General features: G+C 44.2%; 1 protein-coding gene across 1 annotated transcript in view; it reads left to right on the plus strand.

Annotated features, from left to right (window-relative positions):
- cd36 (CD36 molecule (CD36 blood group)) overlaps nt 1–22,006 on the plus strand; it is a 32,939-nt gene extending 10,933 nt beyond the window's left edge. Inside the window, exons 4-13 of the mRNA XM_078420145.1 lie at nt 1,662–1,835; nt 2,725–2,816; nt 5,866–5,915; nt 10,432–10,501; nt 12,631–12,818; nt 15,046–15,164; nt 15,713–15,786; nt 17,926–17,980; nt 20,693–20,863; nt 21,851–22,006. Of these exons, the coding sequence (XP_078276271.1) occupies nt 1,662–1,835; nt 2,725–2,816; nt 5,866–5,915; nt 10,432–10,501; nt 12,631–12,818; nt 15,046–15,164; nt 15,713–15,786; nt 17,926–17,980; nt 20,693–20,863; nt 21,851–21,886 (1,029 nt within the window). The 3' untranslated portion in view covers nt 21,887–22,006. The remainder of the gene's footprint in view (nt 1–1,661; nt 1,836–2,724; nt 2,817–5,865; nt 5,916–10,431; nt 10,502–12,630; nt 12,819–15,045; nt 15,165–15,712; nt 15,787–17,925; nt 17,981–20,692; nt 20,864–21,850) is intronic.
- Nucleotides 22,007–25,395: the final 3,389 nt, after the last annotated feature.

Raw genomic sequence — 25,395 nt, forward strand, 5'->3', positions numbered from 1 at the left:
AAACATCACCCATTCCTTCTCTCTGGAGATGGTGCCTGTCCCACTGAGTTACTCCAGCATTTTGTGTCTATCTTCGGTTTAAACCAGCATCTGCAGTTCTTTCCAACACAATGAGCATCTTACAGTCACCTGCTGCAGTCAAAACTGGAATAAAGTGTTTATACATCTGGCTTTCTTTCTTCAACGGTCCTTGAGATTATCCCAACACCCCATGGTTTCCCAGCACCTGTTGAATCGGGGAAGTCACTGAAGCTCTCTATTGAAAGACAGTTAACAAAAAACATTCTTTTTCAATCGCAGTATCACCGGTGGGTCTATGGTAACATTTTTGAAGCGTTCATCCTTTAGTAAATGGAGCACAAAAATCTATTCTGGGAGTCCTCCCCCTGAACATCGGGGACCTGGGGTGGAGAGTATTACACAGAGCAGTGGCATGTATTATGTAATTAAGTCAGTTCATGGACTCGCTAGCTGCCTGTCACAGCTGCAGCCTGGACCGTATAACATGGAGTATGAGAGGTTGCAGGCCTGTTTAAGTATCTAAAGGAGCTGCTCCTCTGATTTTGGCTGCATTTCAGCCCCACGCCCCTGATGTTTGGTCACCCGGTACGGAAGGGGGAGCGTCGGTCTGTCAGTATGGGAGGGGAGGGGAGGGGGGGAGGGGAGGGGAGGGGGGGAGGGGAGGGGGGGGGGGAGGGGAGGGGGGGGACGGAGGGGAGGGGGGGGGACGGAGGGGAGGGGGGGGGGAGGGGAGGGGAGGGGGGGGGGGACAGATCTCCCTGTTGGTTTGCTCCTGGGCCTGGCCAGAATGGCCATTCAAGATTCCAGGTAGTGGGCAGTCGAGGGTTCAGCCCGAGTCGACTGGAGAAGGAACACATGGTATCCATGGGGACTTTGGTGGACTTCCGTGAATGCTGGTCGCTGTGGAGGCTTGAGTGCTTTGTGAATACGGCTGACAATGTTGTAATCTGATGCTCAATGTTTGCAAACTGCAAGAATAGCAGTTTTAATTAATGCAGTAGGTTGTAAACTGTGAATTTGTAATAAAATCTCCTCGATAAGGAAAAAGAAAATCTGTTCTGACACTCGAGTGCTGCACTAAGGGAGAGGTTTCATCTTTACTTTGAGATATTAAACTGTGGCCCATGGCACCATTTTGGAGAGAAAGCAGGATATTAATCCTTTATGGCCTGGGCCAATATTTATTCCTCACTCAACATTTTGCTTTAAAGACATCAGACTATGCTGCAGTAAAAAGGTAAGAAACGGTGACGGAAATATGAAAAGTCTTGGGCGATGATAATGGACCAAACAGAGTTGGACTTGACTCACAGTCTGGGCCTTGTGTCCACTGAACAAACTAGAGCTGGAGTCAGAGGTTCAGAGGTCCAGAGATCAGAGTCAGAGGCTGGACATAGTAGTCACTGGCCACACCCAATCCATTGATTTTGGATGATCTAGTTACATAGGAAACAGTGATCGACATTTCTCCCAAAGTCATGTCAAAATTACAAAATGGGTTAGCCGACAGTGTTTTAGCTTTTACCTCTGAAGACGTTCTTGTACAGAGAATTGCATTTGATGAATAAATACAAGAAGAATCATAACTACAGTACAAATTCCCAGAGCTGTTTGATGCTAATATATTATCTCTTTCACAGGCTGCACCATCTCTGTTTCACGTTCTACTTCACAGTTTCGTTAACAATGCCTTGAAAAAGGTAAATGCCTCCCTGTTTCAGACTAGAACGGTGAAGGAGTTACTTTGGGGATATGAAGATCCTTTACTGAAGCAACTGACCCCAAAGGACCCGATCATTGGTATATTTTACCCGGTAGGTAATTTGCACCGATGGTGGCAAAGTAGAGGGAACAATGTTCCACCTTCTCCAGTGCAATTCATAACATGGTTTACTCATACCTCTAGCTCACTGTGTCCATCAGGTACCTAGATGCATTAACCCCATTTTCCAGCATGCAATTATAGGCCTTTACATCCTTTCTATAGAGCATAAAATATAGAAAAGTACAGTACAGGAACAGGGCGCTCAGCCCATGATGTCCGTGCTGAGCATGGCGCCAAGATAAACTAATCTCATCTGCTTCAGATGATCCATTTCTCTCCATTTCCATTCTTTCTTTAAGGCATCTGAGCAAGACAATATGCCCAGGAACCCAGCATTTCTGTTGATTGGAATTGTTAAGATGGATAACTCAAATGACCTATTTTGGTCTTTGATATTTTGCTTTATACATTTGGCCTACTATAAGCTGAGCTTTCTGGGTCTGCCACCACTTCCTGCAGAAATGTCTGGAAAATTAGGTTAGAGATACAGTATGGAATCAGGCCCTTCGGCACACCGATCAGAAATCACCCATACACTGGTTCTATCCTAGGAGCCAATTACCCTACAAACCTGTATGGAGTGTGGTAGGAAACCGGAGCACCAGGAGAAAACCCACACGGTCAAACGTACAAACTCCATACAGGCAGCACCCATAGTCAGGATCGAACTCGGGTCTCTGGTGCTCTAAGGCAGCAACTCTATTGCTGAGCCACTGTACCACCCCCAAAATGATCACCAAGTGAGGGCAATGTGCAGAATTAGTTTATTTGCCTTAAAACTGTTTTAGTCTGACAATTCTTTGTGCCTTTTGGACTATTGCTGTAACTTGTTATGATTCAGTTAGGATGGTTTAATTGTTACTTGTCTGTGTCTCTAGTACAACGGAACAGCAGATGGATATTATAACGTGTTCACTGGCAAAGACGACATTAGCAAAGTTGGCATCATTGACCGCTGGAGAAATAAGAAGTAAGAATGGATTGTGATTACATTTAATCTTTTTTCGTGGTCGATGAACTTTCCTCTTGAAATAAAGTAACATGTGTGTTCATGCTTTCTGTGCATCTGTGCCAAAATACGATACTTCCAAAGTGTTTCTAATTACACAATGAAGAATCTAACTAAGGGTTCTCTGTTACCCCTGTTTCCCTCATGAATTTAAATATTTATAACCATTTGTTTGCTAAAAGTCAATTGTTATTATATTTACAGTTCTCATAAGAGATCTGTAAATAATATAATAAAAATGATTTCTAAATCAAAATGCAGATATGTCAAAGGAATCTTCTTTAAGAAAAAGCAGGTTCAAATTTTACCATGCACTCTACAGGCATTGCAATTTGGTGAACTAATGTAAGAGCCAGAGTCTACAAATATTTTTAAATCCTTAAATCGGTGAATGTAGTTGTATTGATTAGTTCCTCCGTCTGATTTTTATAATTCAGTGTAATTGCGTAAATGCCTTGAGATTATTAAGGGGGTATGGGGAGAAGGCAGGAACGGGGTACTGATTGAGAATGATCAGCCATGATCACATTGAATGGTGGTGCTGGCTCGAAGGGCCGAATGGCCTACTCCTGCACCTATTGTCTATTGTTTATTGAGAAGGAGTTTCTCAGATCAGTGTCTTGACTGAAACATATTCAGCAGTTTCATCAATGACCTCCCTTCCAATGGAAGGTCTGAAGTGGCCCATATGGCGCCATCAGCGATGGCAGCCTTGCCTACAGTCTGTCTGTCTTTTCGTCTTTTTTGTTAGTTTTAGTGTGTTTTAAAAGTATGTGTTAATGTTCTCTGGTTTGTTTTATGTGGGGGGTGGAGGGGTGGGGGTCAGTGGAAACTTTTTTTCAATCTCTTACCTTGCCGGAGATGCGATCCTTTCCGGATCGTATTTCCGGTCTCTCTGCGGCCTAACATCATGGAGCTGGAGGCCTTACTCGAGACTGACTTTGAGCCCCACCGCGGGGCCGTGGACTTACCATCGGAGCTTGTGATCCCTTGCCTGGAATCGACACTCCAACCACGGCCTGCAGATTTCACCATCGAGGAGCTCACAGTCTCGGGTAGAGACTGATGTCAGGAAGCTCCAAAGTCGCAAGAGGTTCGACCAGTCCTGACCCGGGATCCGATCGCCCGGCACGGGGAACTGAGATCCCCCGATGAGGGAGCTTGAGTGCCCCGACACAGAGGGCCCGTCCGCCGGCTACGGGAGCCATGATCGTCCCCTCAATGGAAGGTTCGAGTGCCCCAACCATGGGAGAACGAAGAAGGGAAGAGATTGAACTTTTTTTTTGCCTTCCATCACAGTGAGGAATGTGGAGGAGTCACTGTGGTGGATGCTTATGTTAAAATGTATTTTGTGCGTTTTGGTGCTTTTTATTGGTCTGACTATGGCAAATCAAATTCCTAATAAAGTATGATTATGATTATGATTATGTATAGATATTCAATACTGTTCATAATTCTATAGTATTCTATGTACAATGATTACAAAATGCATTGCACTTTACTTATCCAAATGTCTCCAACCGCAACTGCCCCAAACCTATAACTTTTACCTCAAGAAAATGAAGGATGCAAGAATGCAGATCCATGGGAATACCACTATCTGCCGGTCTCACTCCCATCCTGACTTGGAAATAAAACACTATTCCTTCATCACTGATGGATCCAATTTCTAGAATTCACTACATGAGAGGACTTTCATAAGAAAAGACTGTAGTTTTCATGAAGGTAGCTCACCACTGCCTTCTTGAGGGCAATTAAGAATGGATAATAAATGCCAGTAATACCAGCAAAAGACAAATCCCCCAAAAATCAATAAAAATATTCCATAATTAAATAGTATTAGGAGCATACCTCTAATTAAAGTGACTAAAAAGTGAGAATGGGCCCGCACCTGTCCTCCACTATCACCCTGAGTACCGGCACACCACAGGGCTGTGTTCTGAGCCCCATGCTCTACTCCCTCTTCACACACGACTGTGTTCCTGCATTCGACACCAACACCATTGTCAAGTTTGCAGACGACACAACGGTGATCTGGCTTATCACCAACGGGGATGAAACAAACTATAGAGCGGAGGTGCAGAACCTGGCGGACTGGTGCTCGGATAACAACCTGTCCCTAAATACCACCAAGACCAAGGAGCTGATCATCAACTTCCGTAGGTCACATAACGGGGAATATGCCCCGATCTCTATCAACGGGGACAGTGTGGAGAGAGTGTCCAGCTTCAAGTTTCTGGGCACTCACATTTCGGGGGACCTAACATGGTCCAATAACACTGCTGCGCTGGTCAAGAAGGCACAACAAAGACTGTTCTACTTAAGAACACTGAAAAAGTCTGGTCTACCCCAACAGCTGCTGACGACCTTCTACCGCTGCACCATAGAGAGCATCCTAACGCATGGCATCCCTGTGTGGTACCTCAGCTGCACGGAGGCAGAAAGGAAAGCTCTACAGCGGGTAGTCCATAGAGCTCAGAGGGCCATCGGAACACAGCTACCAGACTTGGAGGGCATCTACAACACACGATGCCTCAGAAAAGCCACCAGCATCCACAAAGACTCTTCACACCCCTGCAACAGTCTGTTCGAACTCCTTCCATCGGGCAGACGATACAAGGCCTTCTATGCCCGCACCTCCAGACAGGAACAGCTTCATCCCCAGGGCCATAGCTGCTATGAACCGGTCCTGCTGAGCCGGATGGCCACAACGCATAGATCAACTTGCACTTTACCCTGTCTAAAACTGTCACAATTGTTTCGTTTCGTTGGGTTGCTGTTGTCTAAATTACTTAAATTATTGCATCGTATGGGAGGCGCATTCCCAATCTCGTTGTACCCCTGGGTACAATGACAATAAAGATATATTGTATTGTATTGTAAAGGGGCATGCACCATTTTCTATCTGTAAATGGTATAGTAACAAAGTAAAATATGCCATAATCTTTAACTTAATTCTTTTAGTTTCTGAGGTTCTGAGATTCTGAGGTTTATAATATTATCTTTTTAGGAAGCTCCCCTTTTGGAATGACCCTTACTGCGATATGATCAATGGCACAGGTAAGTTTGATATCAATCCAACTATCTCTGGACTGCTACCGGTACCTCGTGCTGGTGAGGCCAGGAACAGAGAAATAGAGGGTATGAATTTATGGCTGAGGGGCTGGTGCAGAGAGCAGGGATTTAGATTTCTGGACCACTGGGATCTCTTCTGGGCTAGGGGTGACTTGTACAAAAGGGACGGGTTACATCTTAACAGCAGGGGGACAAACATTCTGGCAGGCAGGTTTGCTAGTGTGACACCTGTGGCTTTAAACTAAGTAGTGGGGGGGAGGGGTTGACAAATTGTGAATATGGAGATGAGGTAAAAAAAGTGAATACAGGAGATATTGCAAAAGACTCTCGGAAGAATGGGAACAGAAGTTCTAGAGGGGAAAAGAAATTAAGGGCAGGGCCAATTGTGACCGATGTGAGAGGGGAGGTGAATACAGAAGTTAAAGTGTTGTACTTAAATGCGCGTAGTATAAAAAATAAAGTGGATGAGCTTGAGGCTCAGTTAGTCATGGGCAAGTATGATGTTGTAGAGATCACTGCGACATGGCTACAAAAGGACCAGGGCTGGGAACTCAATATTCAGGGGTATACAACGTATAGAAAAGACAGACAGGTGGGCAGAGGGGGTGGGGTTGCTCTGATGGTAAGGAATGATATTCATTCCCTTGCATAGAATCAGGAGATGTTGAATCAGTATGGATAGAAATGAGAAATTGTAAGGGTAAAAAGACCCCAATGGGAGTTATCTATAGGCCCCCAAACAGTAGCCTCGACATAGGGTGCAAGTTGAAGCAGGAAATAAAATTGGCGTGTCAAAAATGTAATGCTACGGTGGTTATGGGAGATTTCAACATGCAGGTAGACTGGGAAAATCAGGTTGGAAATGGACCCCAGGAAAGAGATTTTGTAGAGTGCCTTCGAGATGGATTCTTAGAACAGCTTGTACTGGAGCCTACCAGGGAGAAGGCAATTCTGGATTTAGTGTTGTGTAATGATCCTGATCTGATAAGGGGACTAGAGGTAAAAGAGCCATTAGGAGGCAGTGATCACAACATGATAAGTTTTACTCTGCAAATGGAAAGGCAGAAGGGAAAATCGGAAGTGTCGGTATTACAGTATAGCAAAGGGGATTACAGAGGCATGAGGCAGGAGCTGGCCAAAATTGACTGGAAGGAGGCCCTAGCAGGGAAGACGGTAGAACAGCAATGGCAGGTATTCCTGGGAATAATGCAGAGGTTGCAGGATCAATTTATTCCAAAGAGGTGAAAAGACTCTAAGGGGAGTAAGAGACACCTGTGGCTGACAAGGGAAGTCAGGGACAGCATAAAAATTAAGGAGAGGAAGTATAACATAGCAAAGAAGAGTGGGAAGACAGAGGATTGGGACTCTTTTAAAGAGCAACAAAAGTTAACTAAAAAGGCAATACGGGGAGAAAAGATGAGGTACGAGGGTAAACTAGCCAATAATATAAAGGAGGATAGCAAAAGTTTTTTTAGCTACGTGAAGAGGAAAAAAATAGTCAAGGCAAATGTGGGTCCCTTGAAGACAGAAACAGGGGAATTTATTATGGGGAACAAAGAAATGGCAGACGAGTTAAACCGTTACTTTGGATCTGTCTTCACTGAGGAAGATAGACACAATCTCCCAAATGTTCTAGGGGCCGGAGAACCTAGGGTGATGGAGGAACTGAAGGAAATCCACATTAGGCAGGAAATGGTTTTGGGTAGACTGATGGGACTGAAGGCTGATAAATCCCCAGGGCCTGATGGTCTGCATCCCAGGGTACTTAAGGAGGTGGCTCTAGAAATAGTGGAAGCATTGGAGATCATTTTTCAATGTTCTATAGATTCAGGATCAGTTCCTGTGGATTGGAGGATAGCAAATGTTATCCCACTTTTTAAGAAAGGAGGGAGAGAGAAAACGGGTAATTATAGACCAGTTAGTCTGACATCAGTGGTGGGGAAGATGCTGGAGTCAATTATAAAAGACGAAATTGCTGAGCATTTGGATAGCAGTAACAGGATCATTCCGAGTCAGCATGGATTTACGAAGGGGAAATCATGCTTGACAAATCTACTGGAATTTTTTGAGGATGTAACTAGGAAAATTGACAGGGGAGAGTCAGTGGATGTGGTGTACCTCGACTTTCAGAAAGCCTTCGACAAGGTCCCACATAGGAGATTAGTGGGCAAAATTAGGGCACATGGTATTGGGGGTAGGGTACTGACATGGATAGAAAATTGGTTGACAGACAGAAAGCAAAGAGTGGGGATAAATGGGGCCCTTTCGGAATGGCAGGCAGTGACCAGTGGGGTACCGCAAGGTTCGGTGCTGGGACCCCAGCTATTTACAATATACATTAATGACTTAGACGAAGGGATTAAAAGTACCATTAGCAAATTTGCAGATGATACTAAGCTGGGGGGGGGGGGGGGGTAGTGTGAATTGTGAGGAAGATGCAATAAGGCTGCAGGGTGACTTGGACAGGTTGTGTGAGTGGGCGGATACATGGCAGATGCAGTTTAATGTAGATAAGTGTGAGGTTTTTCACTTTGGAAGTAAGAATAGAAAGGCAGATTATTATCTGAATGGTGTCAAGTTAGGAGGAGGGGGAGTTCAACGAGATCTGGGTGTCCTAGTGCATCAGTCAATGAAAGGAAGCATGCAGGTACAGCAGGCAGTGAAGAAAGCCAATGGAATGTTGGCATTCATAACAAGAGGAGTTGAGTATAGGAGCAAAGAGGTCCTTCTACAGTTGTACCGGGCCCTGGTGAGACCGCACCTGGAGTACTGTGTGCAGTTTTGGTCTCCAAATTTGAGGAAGGATATTCTTGCTATGGAGGGCGTGCAGCGTAGGTTCACTAGGTTAATTCCCGGAATGGCGGGACTGTCGTATGTTGAAAGGCTGGAGCGATTGGGCTTGTATACACTGGAATTTAGAAGGATGAGGGGGGATCTTATTGAAACATATAAGATAATTAGGGGATTGGACACATTAGAGGCAGGAAACATGTTCCCAATGTTGGGGGAGTCCAGAACAAGGGGCCACAGTTTAAGAATAAGGGGTAGGCCATTTAGAACGGAGATGAGGAGGAACTTTTTCAGTCAGAGAGTGGTGAAGGTGTGGAATTCTCTGCCTCAGAAGGCAGTGGAGGCCAGTTCGTTGGATGCTTTCAAGAGAGAGCTGGATAGAGCTCTTAAGGATAGCGGAGTGAGGGGGTATGGGGAGAAGGCAGGAACGGGGTACTGATTGAGAGTGATCAGCCATGATCGCATTGAATGGCGGTGCTGGCTCGAAGGGCTGAATGGCGGTGCTGGCTCGAAGGGCTGAATGGCCTACTCCTGCACCTATTGTCTATTGTCTATTGTCTATCAACACTCAAATAGTCACAGAACTGCTGGAATCTTGAATAAGAACAAATGTAAGAACTTAGTTCTCTGAGATTAGTTTAGTTTGGTTTATTATTGTCATGTGATACAGTGAAAAGCTTTTTGGTTGCGTGCTGTCTAATCAGCAAAAAGATTATACGTGATTGCAGTCAAGCCATCCACAATGCACAGATACGGTGGATGGTTTGATTGTGTATTACAGATATATGAGATAACCTGCAGAAGAACTGGCCATAGATGGACACAAAATACTGGAGTAACTCAGCGAGACAGGCAGCATCTCTGGAGAGAAGGAATGGGTGACGTTTCGGGCCAAGACCCTTCTTCCCAGGTCTGATAGAAACAGAAAAAGTGAGTTATCTGAAATCGCTGAATTTGTTATGGTGTTCAGATATTTGTCATCCTCCCTGGACAGAAAATAAGGTGCAGTTCCTCAAACTTACATTACACCTCATTGGGTCAGAGTGGGAGCAACTGAATGAAGGTGACATGCAAAGAGATCACTGAATATGTGTTGGGTTTCACCAGTATAGAGAAGATTACGTCATAAGCACTGAATCCATTAGATGGAAAGAGTGCAAGTGAATTGCAGCTGCAATGCTGCTATTTTTACAGAACCTTCACAAAAAGTTAGGTTTTGCTTATATTTGGTTAGGGAATAGATATAAAGCTGAGATAAGGTGAGAAAAAGGAAGGATCTCTTTGTAAGTGACTTAACGTACAACTCATAGTCAATTAACCAGTAATATCAGTAAAACTAGTCATAGCCTCAGAATTAAAGGACGTTATTTTCGGAAGGAGATGAGGAGAAATTTCTTTAGTCAGAGGGTGGTGAATCTGTGGAATTCTTTGCCACAGAAGGCAGTGGAGGCAAAGACAATGGATATATTTAAGACAGAGATAGATTCTTGATTAGTACAGGTGTCAAAGGTTATGGGGAGAAGGCAGGAGAATGGGGTTAGGAGGGAGAGATAGATCAGCCATGATTGAACGGTGGAGTAGACTTGATGGGCCAAATGACCTAATTCTACTCTAACCACATGATTTTATGATTTACAAATCGTTGAACCTATTACTGTGTGGTGATTGACTGTAATTTTCACATGTAATATATCTTCACATCTATCAACAGATGGAAGCTCATTTCCACCATTTCTTCACAATGAAAAGAAAATATTTTTTTTCTCCTCTGACATTTGCAGGTAATATACAACTGAACTGGTTTTACAATTCATTGGAAGTTCTCCACAAGTTTTAATTTAACTTCGTAAATGCAAATTTAACAATGGTATAAACCCACAACATAAGTTCAAAAATTATTTGTTACTACACCCATCCAAAAACACTAAAAAATAACTAATTCCATCTTCACTTCTTACCAGAGTTAGAACAAGATTGATCTATTACATTACAAAAAAAGATGATTTGGATGATTTGTAAAATGTATGCAAATAATGGGAATGGATGTAATTATGTTTACATGGGGTTACATTGCATGAAAATCTCTTTTTCAGTGTTATGTAATTGAAAATCTATCTTTATTAGGAGATAAACAAAATAACAACCATGTCCAGGTTATCATTCAGAAAATTCATCCTGCAATTTCCTGCCGGCAGTCACCCTCAAGACCCTAATGTAATGTTTATGCTCATAAGTTCATAAGTTATAGGAGCAGAATTAGGTCAATCGACCCATCAAGTCTACTCCACCATTCAATCCTGGCTGATCTATCTTTCCCTCTCAACCCTATTCTCCTGCCTTCTCCCCATAACCCCGAACACGCTTCCTGATCAAGAATCCGAAAAATCTCTGCCTTAAAATGTCCATGTTAGAGATATGGTCACATTAGAGCATTGCCAAGGAACGGAGCAAATTATCCTGTCACATGACACTCGCAGGATAACTGGTCTTCATGGCGCAGTGAAAAACTGAGCGGTGTACTCACATCTTCAGCCGTGGACTTCCAAAGTACACCCATATTTACATTGTGGGAACGGCTTGTTGCAGGCAATGTCACACTCCTTGACTGAGCCGTCAATTACAAGCCAAGAAAGCTGTCTATTCGTTTTTTAATCCTAGTCTCATCATGGAGGATGCAATTCCTGCCTGTTTTGTCAGGGTGTCTGCACTTGGGCTTTTATCCAAAGAGAAATTCAATGGCCTTTAAATCTCTCCTTCGTTCAGCTTCCTGATTGGAAATCCTCAGTATTATATGAAGACATGTTGGAGGTGGGAGGGTCTGATATTGCTGGGAAACTAGGGCGAATGTTGAGTGTGTCTTACTGCTGCCACATGAACATACTTTTACCTCTGGGTTTTGGCATTAATTGTGAAGCCATTAGTGAGTTTTTATCCCACATAACATGATCCCATCTCCACAGTTTTGGGGGAACAGCCTAAAGGTGGAGTTTGATGCAGGTGGGTGACTGCACAAGGTTAGTAATAGCAGAGCCTTTACTAATAAAATAGCACTGTGAACGAGTTGTCGGATGGCAGGGGAGACCTTCGTGACCTGGAATTCACTGCCTCAAAGTGGGGCAAAAGCAAAGGTTTTCTAAAGGGAACTGAGTAGACACATGGAAGATCATACATTGTGGGGTTACCTACTACAGGGATTGACTGCCTTGCTTTGTTAGAGAATTGGAATGGGTGCTGGTGAAACGGCTCCCCAATCTGTAATGATTCTACAGTTCCAACTTGTTTCTGGACGCAGAGTTACGACAGTGCTGTGCGCAATGGCCTTACAAACCAGACTCCCTTCCATTGACTCCATCTATACTTCACGCTGCCTCGGCAAGGCCACCAGCATAATCAAGGTCCAGTCTCACCCCGGTCTCTCCCTCTTCTCCCCTCTCCCATCAGACAGGAGTCTTTTATTTTACTGGATAGCACGCAAACAAAAGCTTTTCACTGTACCTTGATACATGTGACAATAATGAATGAAATTCAACTAAACTAAACCATGTACAATGGTTATTTTGGTGGACTGGAGCTGGCTTCTCAACCCATTCACATTTGCGCTAATCTCATCCTTCTGATCCTGTGCCCAAATCCATGCACTGCTCCTGGATAGAACTTCCCCCTCACAAGTACTAACCACATGTGGCAGGACTGTTGTAAAGTTGGTGTGCAGTGCCACTTGTTCAGGTGAGATATTGAGAATGCCAGAAGTGCATGCATCATGCTGAGGTGAGCTAAGCAGATGTTGAAACATTGTGAACTGCATTGTCGTTATAAACGAAGGGAAGAATCGCTACAGCCTCGAGTATAATCTCAGCCACTGTGTTCAAAGGAATGAAAAAACCCTCATTCTCTTCTACTGATTCCTCAGATCCATCTACGCTGAATATGAACAAAAGCTATCACTGAAGGACATTCCTGTCCACCGTTTTGTTATTCCTCCTGAGGGTCTTGCATCCTATCTGGAGAATCCTGACAATCACTGTTATTGCAAAGACCCGACGATTTCACAGAACTGTACCTTCGCAGGAATCCTGGACATTAGCGCCTGCAAAGAGCGTGAGTATTGCCCGGTGCGGCTCGGCCGCGGGACGTTTCAGTGCCCGGCGCGGCTTAGCCGCTGGACTTAACATCGCCAGCGTGGCTCGGCCGCGGGATGTTTCGGTGCCCGGTGCGGCTCGGCCGCGGGGCCTTCCATCCCCTTGCGGGGGCTGTGCGTGTCGTTTGCCTCGGTAGGGGTCGAGCTGCCTGTCCGTGGGTGCGGGGGGAAGAGAGGGGAAGTTTTGTTGCCTCCATCACAGTGAGGGGGTGTTTGGAGTCACTGTGATGGATGTTTGTGTTGGGGTCGTGTGTCCTGTGTTCTTTTCTTTTTTGCTGTGTCTTGTGACTGCTGAAATTTCGTTCGGTATTTATACCGAATGACAATAAAGTTTTGTTATACTGTTATACTGTTGTTTAGGAGCAAGAGTAGGCCGTTCAGCCCATCTAATCTGCTTTGACCTTGAATAAGATCTTAGGTGATCTGATTGTGACCTCAATTACATGTCGACAGGAATGTGCTACTCACAGTAACCTCTCAGCCCCATGCAAACCAAATGTTCATTCATCTGCTCTTAAAAATATTTTCAGACTCTGTTTCCACTACTCTTTGAAGAAGAGACCTACAAAGACACACAACCCCATGAGAAAAATAATTAATCTCACCTCCGTTTTAAACGGATGACCCCTTGTTTTTCAGCAGCAACTTAGGTCGGGGATTTGTGAGAAAAAGCCGCCTCGTCAAGGTCCTTCAGAATCTCATATGTTTCAATTAAATCTCCTCACAGTCTTCTACCAAACCTAGTCTGTCCAATTCTTTTGTATCGGGCAACCGCACACCTCAGGTGTTAGTCTCCTAGTAAACCTTTTCTGGACTGTTTCCAGTGCACTGCCATCCTTCCTTAAATCAGGGAAAAAAATACAGTGTACAGCTCTGCAACTGAAGCAGGAGTCTCAACCCCAACCATCACCCATCCATGTTCTCCAGAGATGCTGTCTGAGCTGTTGAGTTACTCCAGCACTTTATGTTCTTTTGAGTATTAACCAGCATCAGCAGTTCTTTGTTTCTACTCTACATCTATGATCTCACCAAGGGAGGCTTATAAATGGAAGAAAACAGCATTTAGTGTTCTGTCATAAGCCCATATAAATCCTGGCAAAATATGACCGCTTAACTAAATGTTACGCACCAACTTAGTTTCTTTATTATTATGAGTTTTTGCTGGGAATTTTGCTTTTAGACTACAAGGGGCTTGTGAAGAGATTCATACCATTCAATAACAAAACTGGTGAACTCAACTCGCTGAAAAAATGCTGCTAAATTGTGGCCTTTGTTAATACCACAGTAACCTTGGAAAGTGCAGTGTTGACAATGGCCAGGATTTTGCCCGGTCCTGAATTCAAAAGGATAAGATTCAAGAATGGCTGTTGCAAATTTTCATCACTGAAAAATGCTACCTGGGATTTCAATCAGAGGATGGTTTCAGGATGAACTGCAACAATGGACCAGTCCAGGCCTGGGAAGACGGGTTGGGAAGAGAGGAAAGACTGATCAGAACAGATGTGAAAGTAGTGGCACAACCAGGAGAGTAGAGTCCTTGCAGGAAGCAGGGTGTGTGGGAATGTAATCAACAGTAGTGGCAGTCACTGGACTTGTAATAGGGTGACAAAGGTTACAAGGAGAAAGCAGGAGAACGTTGTTGAGAGGGAATAAACAGCGGCCATGATTGAATGGTGGAGTGGACTTGATGGGCTGAATGGCCTAATTCTGCTCCTTTGTCTTATGGTCTGATGGCTATACTGTGCCCAGTAATGAAGATAGAGAACCAGACAAAAGAAGAGGACAATTCAGGTGCAGTCAGTGAAGGCGGTAAAGTTATGATTTTTCCATTTTGGAAATACAACAGAAAAAGGAAGAAACATCACAAGGGAAAGATGTCTGAGATTGTTAATATGGGTTCTCAAAGAACCTATTGTATTTAGTCTGGAGGATGAATGGTTGGTATGTGATGAATGTGGTTGCTCATTTCTGGGTTTTTTTCTGCTCTTTTGTTATAATTTCTGAGTATTTAATTGGTTATTAATGCAAATTCATGTTTTGCTGATTTGCCATTTTCCTGCTTCAATATTGGCAGATGAAATGGGTAATTTATAATGTGACTTAAATTCTAACCTGTGAAATATTCCCTGCACATTTATGTGTGGTTTAATTCACAGCACCCAATGTAATGGTATATTTACATTTTAGGTAAACCAATTTTTATTTCACTTCCTCACTTCCTGTACGCCAGTGATGAAATTGTGAAATCAATATCTGGCATGAGGCCCAACAAGGAAGAACATGAAACCTTCCTTGATGTGGAACCTGTAAGTGGTAACTTTTTTTCTTGAAAACCTTTTATCTATGGTCCGGTGCCGATCAGCAGCAGAGACCCAGGTCCGATCCTGACTACGGATGCTGTCCGTACGAAATTTGTACGTTTTCCCCGTGACCTGCGTAGATTTATTTCAGGAGCTCTATTCCAAAGACATACAGGTTTGTAGGCTAATAGGCTTTGGTAAAAATTGTAAATTGTGCCTGGTGTGTAGGATCGTGTTAGTGTGCGGGGATCACTGGTTGGCGCAGACTCGGTGTGACGAAGGGCCTGTTTGTGCGCTGTTTCTCTAAACTAAACTAAAACAATTAGATTTCAAGTCTGAAAGAATAATTAAATAGCAATGGGCATTCCATAACTCAGAAAAAACTGGAGGACAAGTCGCGGAACGTTTGACACAATACAATGATGATAAACCTTATCAATTTCATAAATTCCCAAACTGGGCTGGCTTACCTGTTTAACATTGTGTTCAACTAGCAATATTTAATACGTCGATGCTTTCTTCATGAAGCTTTTCTATGTTCTTTATCATTGCAGGTTACTGGATTTACCTTGAGAATTGCTAAACGTATCCAAATCAACTTAATGTTTAAACCTTCAAAGAAAATTGAGTACGTTTGATTTACTCAAACAAGCGTAAATAAGCAGTTACTTAAATCATCATGTTAAAGAAAATAAGCGTTTGTCTGGACTTTTACTTGCCTATAATAACTCGGGCAAATTCAAATAACTTAGAAATAGTTACTACATTCTATGCTGATATTCCTTCCAGAGGTAGACACAAAAAGCTGGAGTAACTCAGTGGGACAGCCCGCATCTCTGGAGAGAAGGAATGGGTGACGTTTCGGGTCGAGACCCTTCAGTCTGAAGACCCGAAAAGTCACCCATTCCTTCTCTCCAGAGATGCTGCCTGTCCCGCTGAGTTACTCCAGCTTTTTGTGTCTATCTTCGGTTTAAACCAGCATCTGCAGTTCCTTCTTACACATTACTTCCAGAGGTGCTTCTTGAAGGCAGAAGCAAACAATTTAAAGAACTATAGAAAGAAATATTGCAAGTGGTGTGAAAAGCTTGGTGGGTCTTTGAGTTGTGAGAAGTGGGAGGTGAAGGGAAGAGCAGTGTGTGGGATCCTGGTGTGTAAAGGCAGATAGAAACATAGAAACGTAGAACGTAGGCACAGGAGTAGGCCATTCGGCCCTTCGAGCCAGCACCACCATTCAATATGATCATGGCTGATCATCCAGAATCAGTACCCTGATACTACTTTTTTCCCCATATCCCTTGATTCCTTTTGTCCTCAGAGCAAAATCTAACTCTCTCTTGAATACATTCAGTGAATTGGCCTCCACTGCCTTCTGTGGCAGAGAATTCCACAGATTCACAACTCTCTGGGTGAAAAAGTTTTTCCTCATCTCAGTCCTAAATGGCCGACCCCTTATTCTTAAAGTGTGACCCCTGGTTCTGGACTCCTCCAACATCGGGAACATTTTTCCTGCATCTAGCCTGTCCAATCTCTTAAGAATTTAAAACGTTTCAAAAAGATCCCCTCTCATCCTTAAATTCCTGTGAATATAAGCCCAGTCAATCCATTTTTTATCTTCCAATAAATGGGATGAAGGGGCATTGTCTACACAGAGGGCGGAATAGGCAAAATGCAGGGTTTAGAAGGGGGTAAGAGGAGAATACAGAGAGAAGGACCCTGGACTATAAAGAGGTTTAAATACAAGACTGGAATCATAAAGCTAAGACTCTGTGGGACCCCAAACTAAGGTAAACAGTGGAATGTGGTTAATGGATGATTAGATACAGGCAACAGGGTACTGGATAGGGTTGCCAACTGTCCCGTATTAGCCGGGACATCCCGTATATTGGGTTAAATTTGTTTGTCCCGTACGGGACAGCCCTTGTCCTGTATTAGGCCCAGGGGGTGCTAAAGGCCCGGACACTGTAGGCCCGGACATTGTAGGCCCGGGGTCCGCTGGAGGCCCAGACACTGTAGGCACGGGGGCCGCTGTAGGCCCCGACAGTTTAGGCTAACAGAGTGTGTTCGGGGACAGGTGCCGAGTGTGTTCACCTAACGGAGGTTTCGTAGCAACCCACCTCCCAGCCTGGGCGGCCGCCATTGGTGGAGCAGGAGCACGTGGCCGCTGGCTGGGGAGGTTACGTCACTTTTTGTCCCTTATTTTTTGAGTTAGAAAGTTGGCAACCCTAGTACTGGATGAATGAAGGTTTACAGAGCCTAGTGATGGAAGTGTGGGTAGCAGATTATTAGGATTAGTTTACAATTAAGTATCTTTTAAACGCATCGATGGCTTAATGCGCAGCATTTAGTTCAGTGGCCTCAGAAGACTTGGGATCGTTCCTGACCTCGAGTGCTGCCTGGGTGGAATTTGCACAATCTTCATGTGACTGCATGGGGTTCTGCTGGGTGCTGTGGTTTTTATCAGTCATCCAAAAGATGTTAATTTTCTGTTGTAAATTGTCCAGTAATGTTGGGGAATGGTAAAAATTAACTAAAAAAGAAGTTGATGGACCTGTATTACATGGCTACAGAGAAGAAGAGAGAAAGAGGGAATGGGACCGATGGGATTGCTCCCCTAGGAGCTGGTACAGACTCAATGGGCTGAATGGTCTCCTGTGCGTAGTAAGTGAGGCTAATGTGTATTTCCAATTTTTTGTGTGTCCTGCCACAAGTTAATTGTTACAGACGTTGAACATTTTCAAAGAGTTCACACAATTTTTTTCTTTTGTAGAATATTACGTAATATTAAGGAGCCAACATATTTTCCACTGGTCTGGCTTAATGAGGTAGGAGGTTGTTTCTACACTGGTTTACAATGAACAACACTTTGGTAGAGAAATAAAAATAATATTGATTCAATTTTATTCTCATGATAGAGTGGTACCTAAAATCAGTGATATTAACCAAACCAAACAAGCTTACTTTAATGTGTAGGCAATGGGGCTGGAGAGCAGGAGGAATTATAGAGAGCAGCAAGCGAGAAAGAAGGGTCTAGACCCGCAACGTCACCCATTCCTTCTCTCCAGAGATGCTGCCCGTCCCGCTGAGTTACTCCAGCATTTTGTGTTTATCTTAAGCTTGCTTTCATAGTGTACAATTACTTGCAGCAGAGATTTACACTGTTTGAAATATAAAATATCTGAAGAATCATTGCAAGGGCAAATACGATAATCTGCTCCCTTGCCATTTCCCCAGCAAATATTTTCCTTTCTGCTACGTAACCACTCAGTTTTGACTACACAATACAATCTGCCTGCATTATTACTGCACAGCCATACATCGCAGATATAAATCATTGCTAGTCTCATCTGATACAACACGCTTCAGCGGAATGAAATGTGCAGCCAAGTGGAAATGTTTAAACTAACAAGATAATTGGATAGCTAATGGTACAGAAGTGGAGATGCAATTGTTAAAAGGTTATTCAAGGTGATAAATTAAAATCATGGTAAAGAATTCAGAGAACATTCAAAATAACTAATGTGAATCTAGCTTTTATCTAACGCGAATATTATTGCCAGTTCAGGTTATCCAGAGACCATTCAGATATTAGAGTCACATATGTAACAAATAAAGCAATGTCAGGTTCCATCTAACAATCACTGCATGTGTATTACAAAGATTAGAAGAACAATTTTTAATGCATTTATTGATTCATGAGACATTACTGGTAGTAAAAGAGATGGATTTTCAAACATTTCAGTCTTTTTGTGGGCATCATGACTGGTATTATTAGCCTTTTATTTTCAATTCCAGATATATTTATTTATTTGGAGTCATAGAGTAATACAGAGTGGAAACAGGCCCTTCAGCCCAACTTGCCTACACCGGCCAGCAATGTCCCAACTACACTAGTCCCACTTGCCTGTGCTTGGTCCATATCCCTCCAAACCTGTCCTATCCATGTACCTGCCTAACTGTTTCTTAAATGAATACTCCCAGCCTCAACTACCTCCTCTGGCAGCTTATTCCATACACCCACCCCCCTTTGTATGAAAAGGTTACCCCTTGGATTCCTATTAAATCTTTCCCCTTCACATTGAACCTATATCCTCTGGTTGTCGATTCCCCTACTCTGGGCAAGAGACTCTGTGCATCTACCCGATCTATTTCTCTCATGATTTTGAACACCTCTATAAGATCCCCCCTCATCCTCCTGCGCTCCTTTGAATAGAGACCCAGCCTACTCAACCTTTCCCCATAGCTCACATACTCTAGTCCTGGCACCATCCTCATAAATCTTTTCTGAACCCTTTCAAGCTTGACAATATCTTTTCTATAACATGGCGCCCAAAACTGAACACAATATTCTAAATGTAGTCTCACCAACGTCTTATACAACTGCAACATGACCTCCCAACTTCTATACTCAATACTCTGACTGATGAAGGCCAAAATGCCAAAAGCCTTTTTGACTATTTTTACCACTTTTACCTGCAACCCGACCTTCAAGGAACCATGCACCTGTACTCCCAGATCCCTCTGCTCTTCAACACTAGCCAGAGGCCTACCATTTACGGTGTAGGTCCTGCCCTTGTTCGACGTCCCAAAATGCAACACCTCACACTTCTCTGTATTAAATTCCATCAACCATTCCTCCGCCCACCTTGCCAATCAATCCAGATCGTGCTGCAATCTTTCACAACCATCTTTACTATCTGAAAAACCACTCACTTTTACATCATCAGCAAACTTGCCAATCTTGCCCTGTATGTTTTCATCCAAATCATTGATGTAGATGACAAACAGTAACGGGCCCAGCACCGAACCCTGAGGCACACCACTAGTCACAGGCTTCTACCATTACCCTCTGCTTCCTTTCATGGAGCCAATTTGCTATCCATTCAGCTATCTCTCCTTGGATCCCACGCGATCCAACCTTCCAGAGCAGCCTATCATGCGGAACATTGAATTTAAATTCTCCAGATGCTATGGTGGGATATAGATGTCTCTGGGTCAATGGTCTAAGCCTCAGAATACTAATCCGGTAACAAGCATGAAATTAATGTCAGTCTCAGTCGATTGTGTTGCACTGTTGCAATTTCCACCAGTAGTTGGTATTTTCTCACAATTGCTATAAGCTGCTTTGGTTTGTGAACATTATTTATAAAAATTATCAAGTAAGGAGACATCTTGGTACATTTCTAAAGTCAATAACGAACTGGTGATAATCAACTGAATTTATTAATGGAGAATTAAATGTTACTTGTTACAGTTTAGACTGATAATAAGAATGTTTTATGTAGTTTAAATAAACACAACAAGAACTCAGAATTGCCTAATTATGGATTACAGAACAAAGGCTGGTAGATGGGGAATAGTCGAAGAATTATGATATAATTGAATGATGGAATAGGGTCTGAATTTTCTACTCTTGTTGAACAGGTCTAATGGAACTGTAGAATTGGTGAATTGTAGAATAAGCTTGAATTTTAGCCTTTACTTATGGTCTACTTGTTGAAATATGCAATATAAATTCTTACCACTTTCAATCCTAGACAGCTACTGTTGACGACGAAACTGCAAAGATGTTCAAGGTGTCATTGATAGCACCCATGACAACACTTGGAATCACTCAGCTAACCTTGATGTGCTTAGGAGGTCTTCTTCTTATTCCGTGTGCAATTGTTCTTTGTATTTCTCTTTGTATGACTTCAAGGCCCAAAAAAGTAAGTATACAAATAATTTATACGACCCTTATCACTGCGATCATGGTCTATTTCATAGGTGGTAGGAGTGTGTTTCACCAAACACTTGTGCTCGGTCCACCAGGGCCTGCTGGATCTCCCGGTTTCTCATTCCCACACTGACATTTCTGTCCTGAGCTTTATTCATTGCCAGAGTGAGGCCACAATCAATCTGGAGGAACAGCACATCATATTCCACTTGGGTAGCTTACAACCCAATGGTATGAACATTGAATTCTCCAACAAAACCTCTCCTCTCCCGACCTTCTCCTTCCCCTATCTGCTGTGCTCAACATTGACTCAAACCTATTTCTCCCCTCGCCCTCCCCCTCCCACCTCCATTCCTTGTTCGAGCTTCATAATTTGTAACTCTTCAATCCTTTCGTCTCACAAATTCTGTCCTTTCATGTCTGGTCTTTGTTCTACCATCTACCCATTGAAACCCCCTCACTGGTATCAACCTCATCAAAGCCAAATCCCACGAGGTGGAAGAGGATGTATCATCCATAACGAGAAAACAATGCATATTGTGCATGAAGATTTCCTGCTTTCCTGATGTAAAGTTAAAAGTCAGTTAGAAAGTAGATTGACGATCATGATCGATGCTGGTCCATCATGCCGTAGTGGATGGGAGGAATAAAGCAAGTTGGACATGGGAAGATCAACGGAAACAAAGGCTGAAAAAGAGTATAACCAGTTTGGTAGCATGCAATGGCATCCATTTCAATGCAAGTAATCTAGGAAATGAGGCTGATAAACTATGGACATGCATTGTCTTTCCGCCTTCTGGTTAGCATACAACTAAAGTTTTTCACTGTACCTTGGTACATGTGACAATAAACTAAACTCAACACAAGATGAGAACATTGTTGCTGATTAATGGGATGAACTCACATAGTAGATGGTTGTTTAAACCTCTTGTTTGGTTCAGATCACCATAATAATGGTTTGCTTTCCTTGTTTGAACAGGCAGAGAGCTACAAAAATGACAAAGCACTGAAGTAACCCAATGGGTCAGGCAGCATCTCTGGAGAACAGGATGGGTGATGTTTTGGGTCGGAACCTTCTTCAGAGTGATTTTCTTTGAATAAATAACCATGAAAAAGAGAAGAATGCAATATTTTAACCCTGATTGAAATTGAATAAGAACCACTATGCTTCTAATTTGATTTTATATTAAATGATCTATTTGCTGAAAAAATTGGCAGATTTTAATTGTTGGTAATATTTTGTGGTCGTTGTCTAATGTTGGTATTGCATATAATTGGAAAATTTGAAGAGAATCTCTTGAATTAGTGGTGAAAGAAAAGGGACTGGGGGCATAATATCCTGGTCATCTTAGTCTAGGTCAACTTGGAACAAAGTCATTGGGTTTCACCCACATTGCCACCCACACTAGAGCTTCTAGGCATTTAAAGGGACAAGATTTTCATATCTTGATATGTTGAAAGTTAAATTCCTAAAAAGCCATCAAATTTCTATGATGTTGTAGTGGGTGCGGTCACCGCGGTAATCAGGCCAGACGCCAGGTGAGTAGTTGATATACTTTATTACCTAAGGCACCAAACACCGCACTCAAGAACTCGTGAGTCGACACACCCAAAACCTTTTATAGTCCCAGACCACCTGACCCAAGGGAACTGACCCAGGAAGTGACCTAATCCCTCCCGTCCACTGAGTGCCGAGTGGAATGACCAAGGGAGTGGCCTAGCCCCCGGGCGCCGCCACAATGTACTATTTTAAAACTTGTATCTCATATGCTTTTGGTCTTCTCTCAACATTTCCCAATTGTAGTCAGAGCAAAATAAGTTGTTTCCAGTAAATAGAAAATCTGATAATTTGCAAGTTCCACCCCTTATGCATCCCAGTAGTGATATAATGTGCAACAGGGTTAACAATGTCCTAATAACGTGCACCCAAAAGCTACAGGAAATCCTTTTGACATTGGATCAGCTACTCTTGATACATCGTTCTAGTTTTTTTTCAAAAACAGCTTTGGCAGGGGCTACGGACTATAACTAGCTACAGGTCCAGCACCCCCTCAACCGGAAGTGCCGGCTCCTCCTTAGCTGATGACCTGAACTCTTTTTACGCACGGTTTGAGACGGGTAACACCACCAGCTCGCCGTCTAAAAACAGCACCGAAGGGGCGCTGGCTAGCGAGGCTGGAGGGGGGTCCACCGCCGGGGATGTGCACACATTCTCGGTGTCCGAGCATGAGGTGAGGTGGGCTCTGACGTGTGTGAACACGAGGAAAGCTGGAGGCCCAGATGGTATACTAAAGTCGAGTACTAAAGTCTTGTGCTACTCAGCTTGCTCCAGTGCTCACCACAATATTCAACCTCTCCTTGGCAAAGTCCGTGGTCCCTGCATGCTTCAAAAGATCCATCATTGTACCGGTGCCAAAGAATGCCTCTCCAGCGTGTTTAAATGACAAAATGGCGGCACTGCCCTAGCAGCTGCCGCTCACCTGCGGTCCATTTGTCTTTGTGTTTTTGTTGTTTTTTTTGGGTCTTAATTGTAGTTGTGATGTGGTGTCTTTGTGTTTGTGTACTATGTGTGTATGTGGGGGGGAGGGGGAAACTAACACTGTAAATAGATGTCCCTTCAGAACGGAGACCCGACCTTTGTTTTCTGGGCCGTGTCTCCGTTCCTGCTGCGGCCTACCATCGGCCCAACTCCTGGAGCTGTCGGCCTCCGGGGCTCTGGTTCGCGGAGCCCGCGGATCGGACTTACCACCACCGGAGCCGGCCGTCTTCGGAGGCTGCGGGAGCGGCTGCGACTCGCCTTAGGCTCGGGCCGCGTGGATGCCGACATCGGGAGCTCCAGCAGCGGCAGCGTGTTCGCCCGCCCCGGATCGCGGGGCTTGGGGCGCGGACATTTCACCGTCCGGCGCGGCCTAAGATAGGCCACGGGATATTTCTCTGCTGGGCGGGGGCTTCAATGTCGGGAGCCACGACCGCCCCGACGTGCAGCAACAGCGGCAGCAGCGTGTTCGCCCGCCCCGGATTGGACTTATCATCGGCGGAGCCGGCCGTCTTCGGAGGCTGCGGGAGCGGCTGCGACGCGACGCGCCTTGGGCTTGGCCCGATGTGGACCGTCCGGTGCGGCCCGTCCGGTGCGGCCTGCAACCACAACAACCTGACTGCGGGCGAGGACAGCAGGAGAAGGGAAAGACATTGTGGCCTTCCATCACAGTGAGGAGAGAGAGGACTGGAGGAGACTCACTGTGATGGATGTTTCTTTGATGGATGTTTCTTTTTTGTGTGTTTTTGGGGTTGGGTGGTTTGAGTGCCTATTTAATGCTTTTATTGTTGGACTGTGTTTTTGGGGGTTTTGGGGTGTGTGATTTGAATGCCTATTTAATGCTTTTATTGTTGGACTGTGTTTTGTGGGGTTTTTGGGGTTGGGTAATTTGGGTGCCTGTTTAGTGCTTTTATTGTTGGACTGTGGGTGATTGAATTAACATTTTGTTCAAGATGGCCGCGCCGTTGTGTTTGGCTGCCTGCCACTGTATGTTTCTTTTTTTTTCCTAGTCAGATGTGCAGCACTTTGGTCAACGTGGGTTGTTTTTAAATGTGCTATACAAATAAATTGACTTGACTTGACTTGACTTGACCGGTGGCCCTCACCTCGGTTGTCATGAAATGCTTGAGAGGCTAGTCAAGAAGCACATCTGCGCCCTCCTTCCTCGCAACATGGACCCACTACAGTTCGCATACCGAAAGAACAGGTCCACGGATGATGCGGTCTCCCAGGTTCTACACACCGCTCTCTCTCATCTGGACAGCCAGGGGGGCTATGTGAGGATGCTGTTCATTGACTTTAGTTCAGCATTCAACACAATAGTCCCCAGCAGACTGGTTGAGAAGCTGCTGGAACTGGGGCTTAGCACCCCTCTGTGTGCCTGGGTCCTGGACTTTCTCACTGCCAGGCCCCAAGTGGTCAGGATGGGGGAACACACATCTAGCTCCCTCACCCTGAACATAGGATCCCCCCAGGGCTGCGTCCTTAGCCCCCTACTGTACTCCCTGTACACACATGACTGTGGGGCCAGGTTCAGCTCAAACTCCATCATCAAGTTTGCTGATGACACTGTGGTGGTGGGCCGGATCTCCAACAACGATGAGAAGGCCTACCGGGAGGAGGTGGCTGATCTGGCACTCTGGTGTCAGGACAATAGCCTCCTCTTGAATGTCACTAAAACAAAGGAGCTGATTGTGGACTTCAGAAGGGCTAAACATCCAAGGACGTACACGCCACTCGAGATAAATGGGTCTATTGTGGATAGGGTGAGCAGTTTCAAATACTTGGGAGTCCGCATCGCAGAGGATCTGACGTGGTCAACGCACATTGCCTCACTGGTGGGTAAGGCTAAACAGCGCCTTTACCACCTTAGACAACTGAGGAAATTCAGAGTGTCGTTGAGGATCCTTCATTGCTTCTACTCTGGGGCTGTAGAGAGCATCCTGTCCGGCAACATTACAGTCTGGTTTGGGAACAGCTCTGCCCAG

Source organism: Rhinoraja longicauda, chromosome 23 (genome assembly GCF_053455715.1).
Source record: "Rhinoraja longicauda isolate Sanriku21f chromosome 23, sRhiLon1.1, whole genome shotgun sequence".
Classification (NCBI taxonomy): Eukaryota; Metazoa; Chordata; class Chondrichthyes; order Rajiformes; family Arhynchobatidae; genus Rhinoraja; species Rhinoraja longicauda.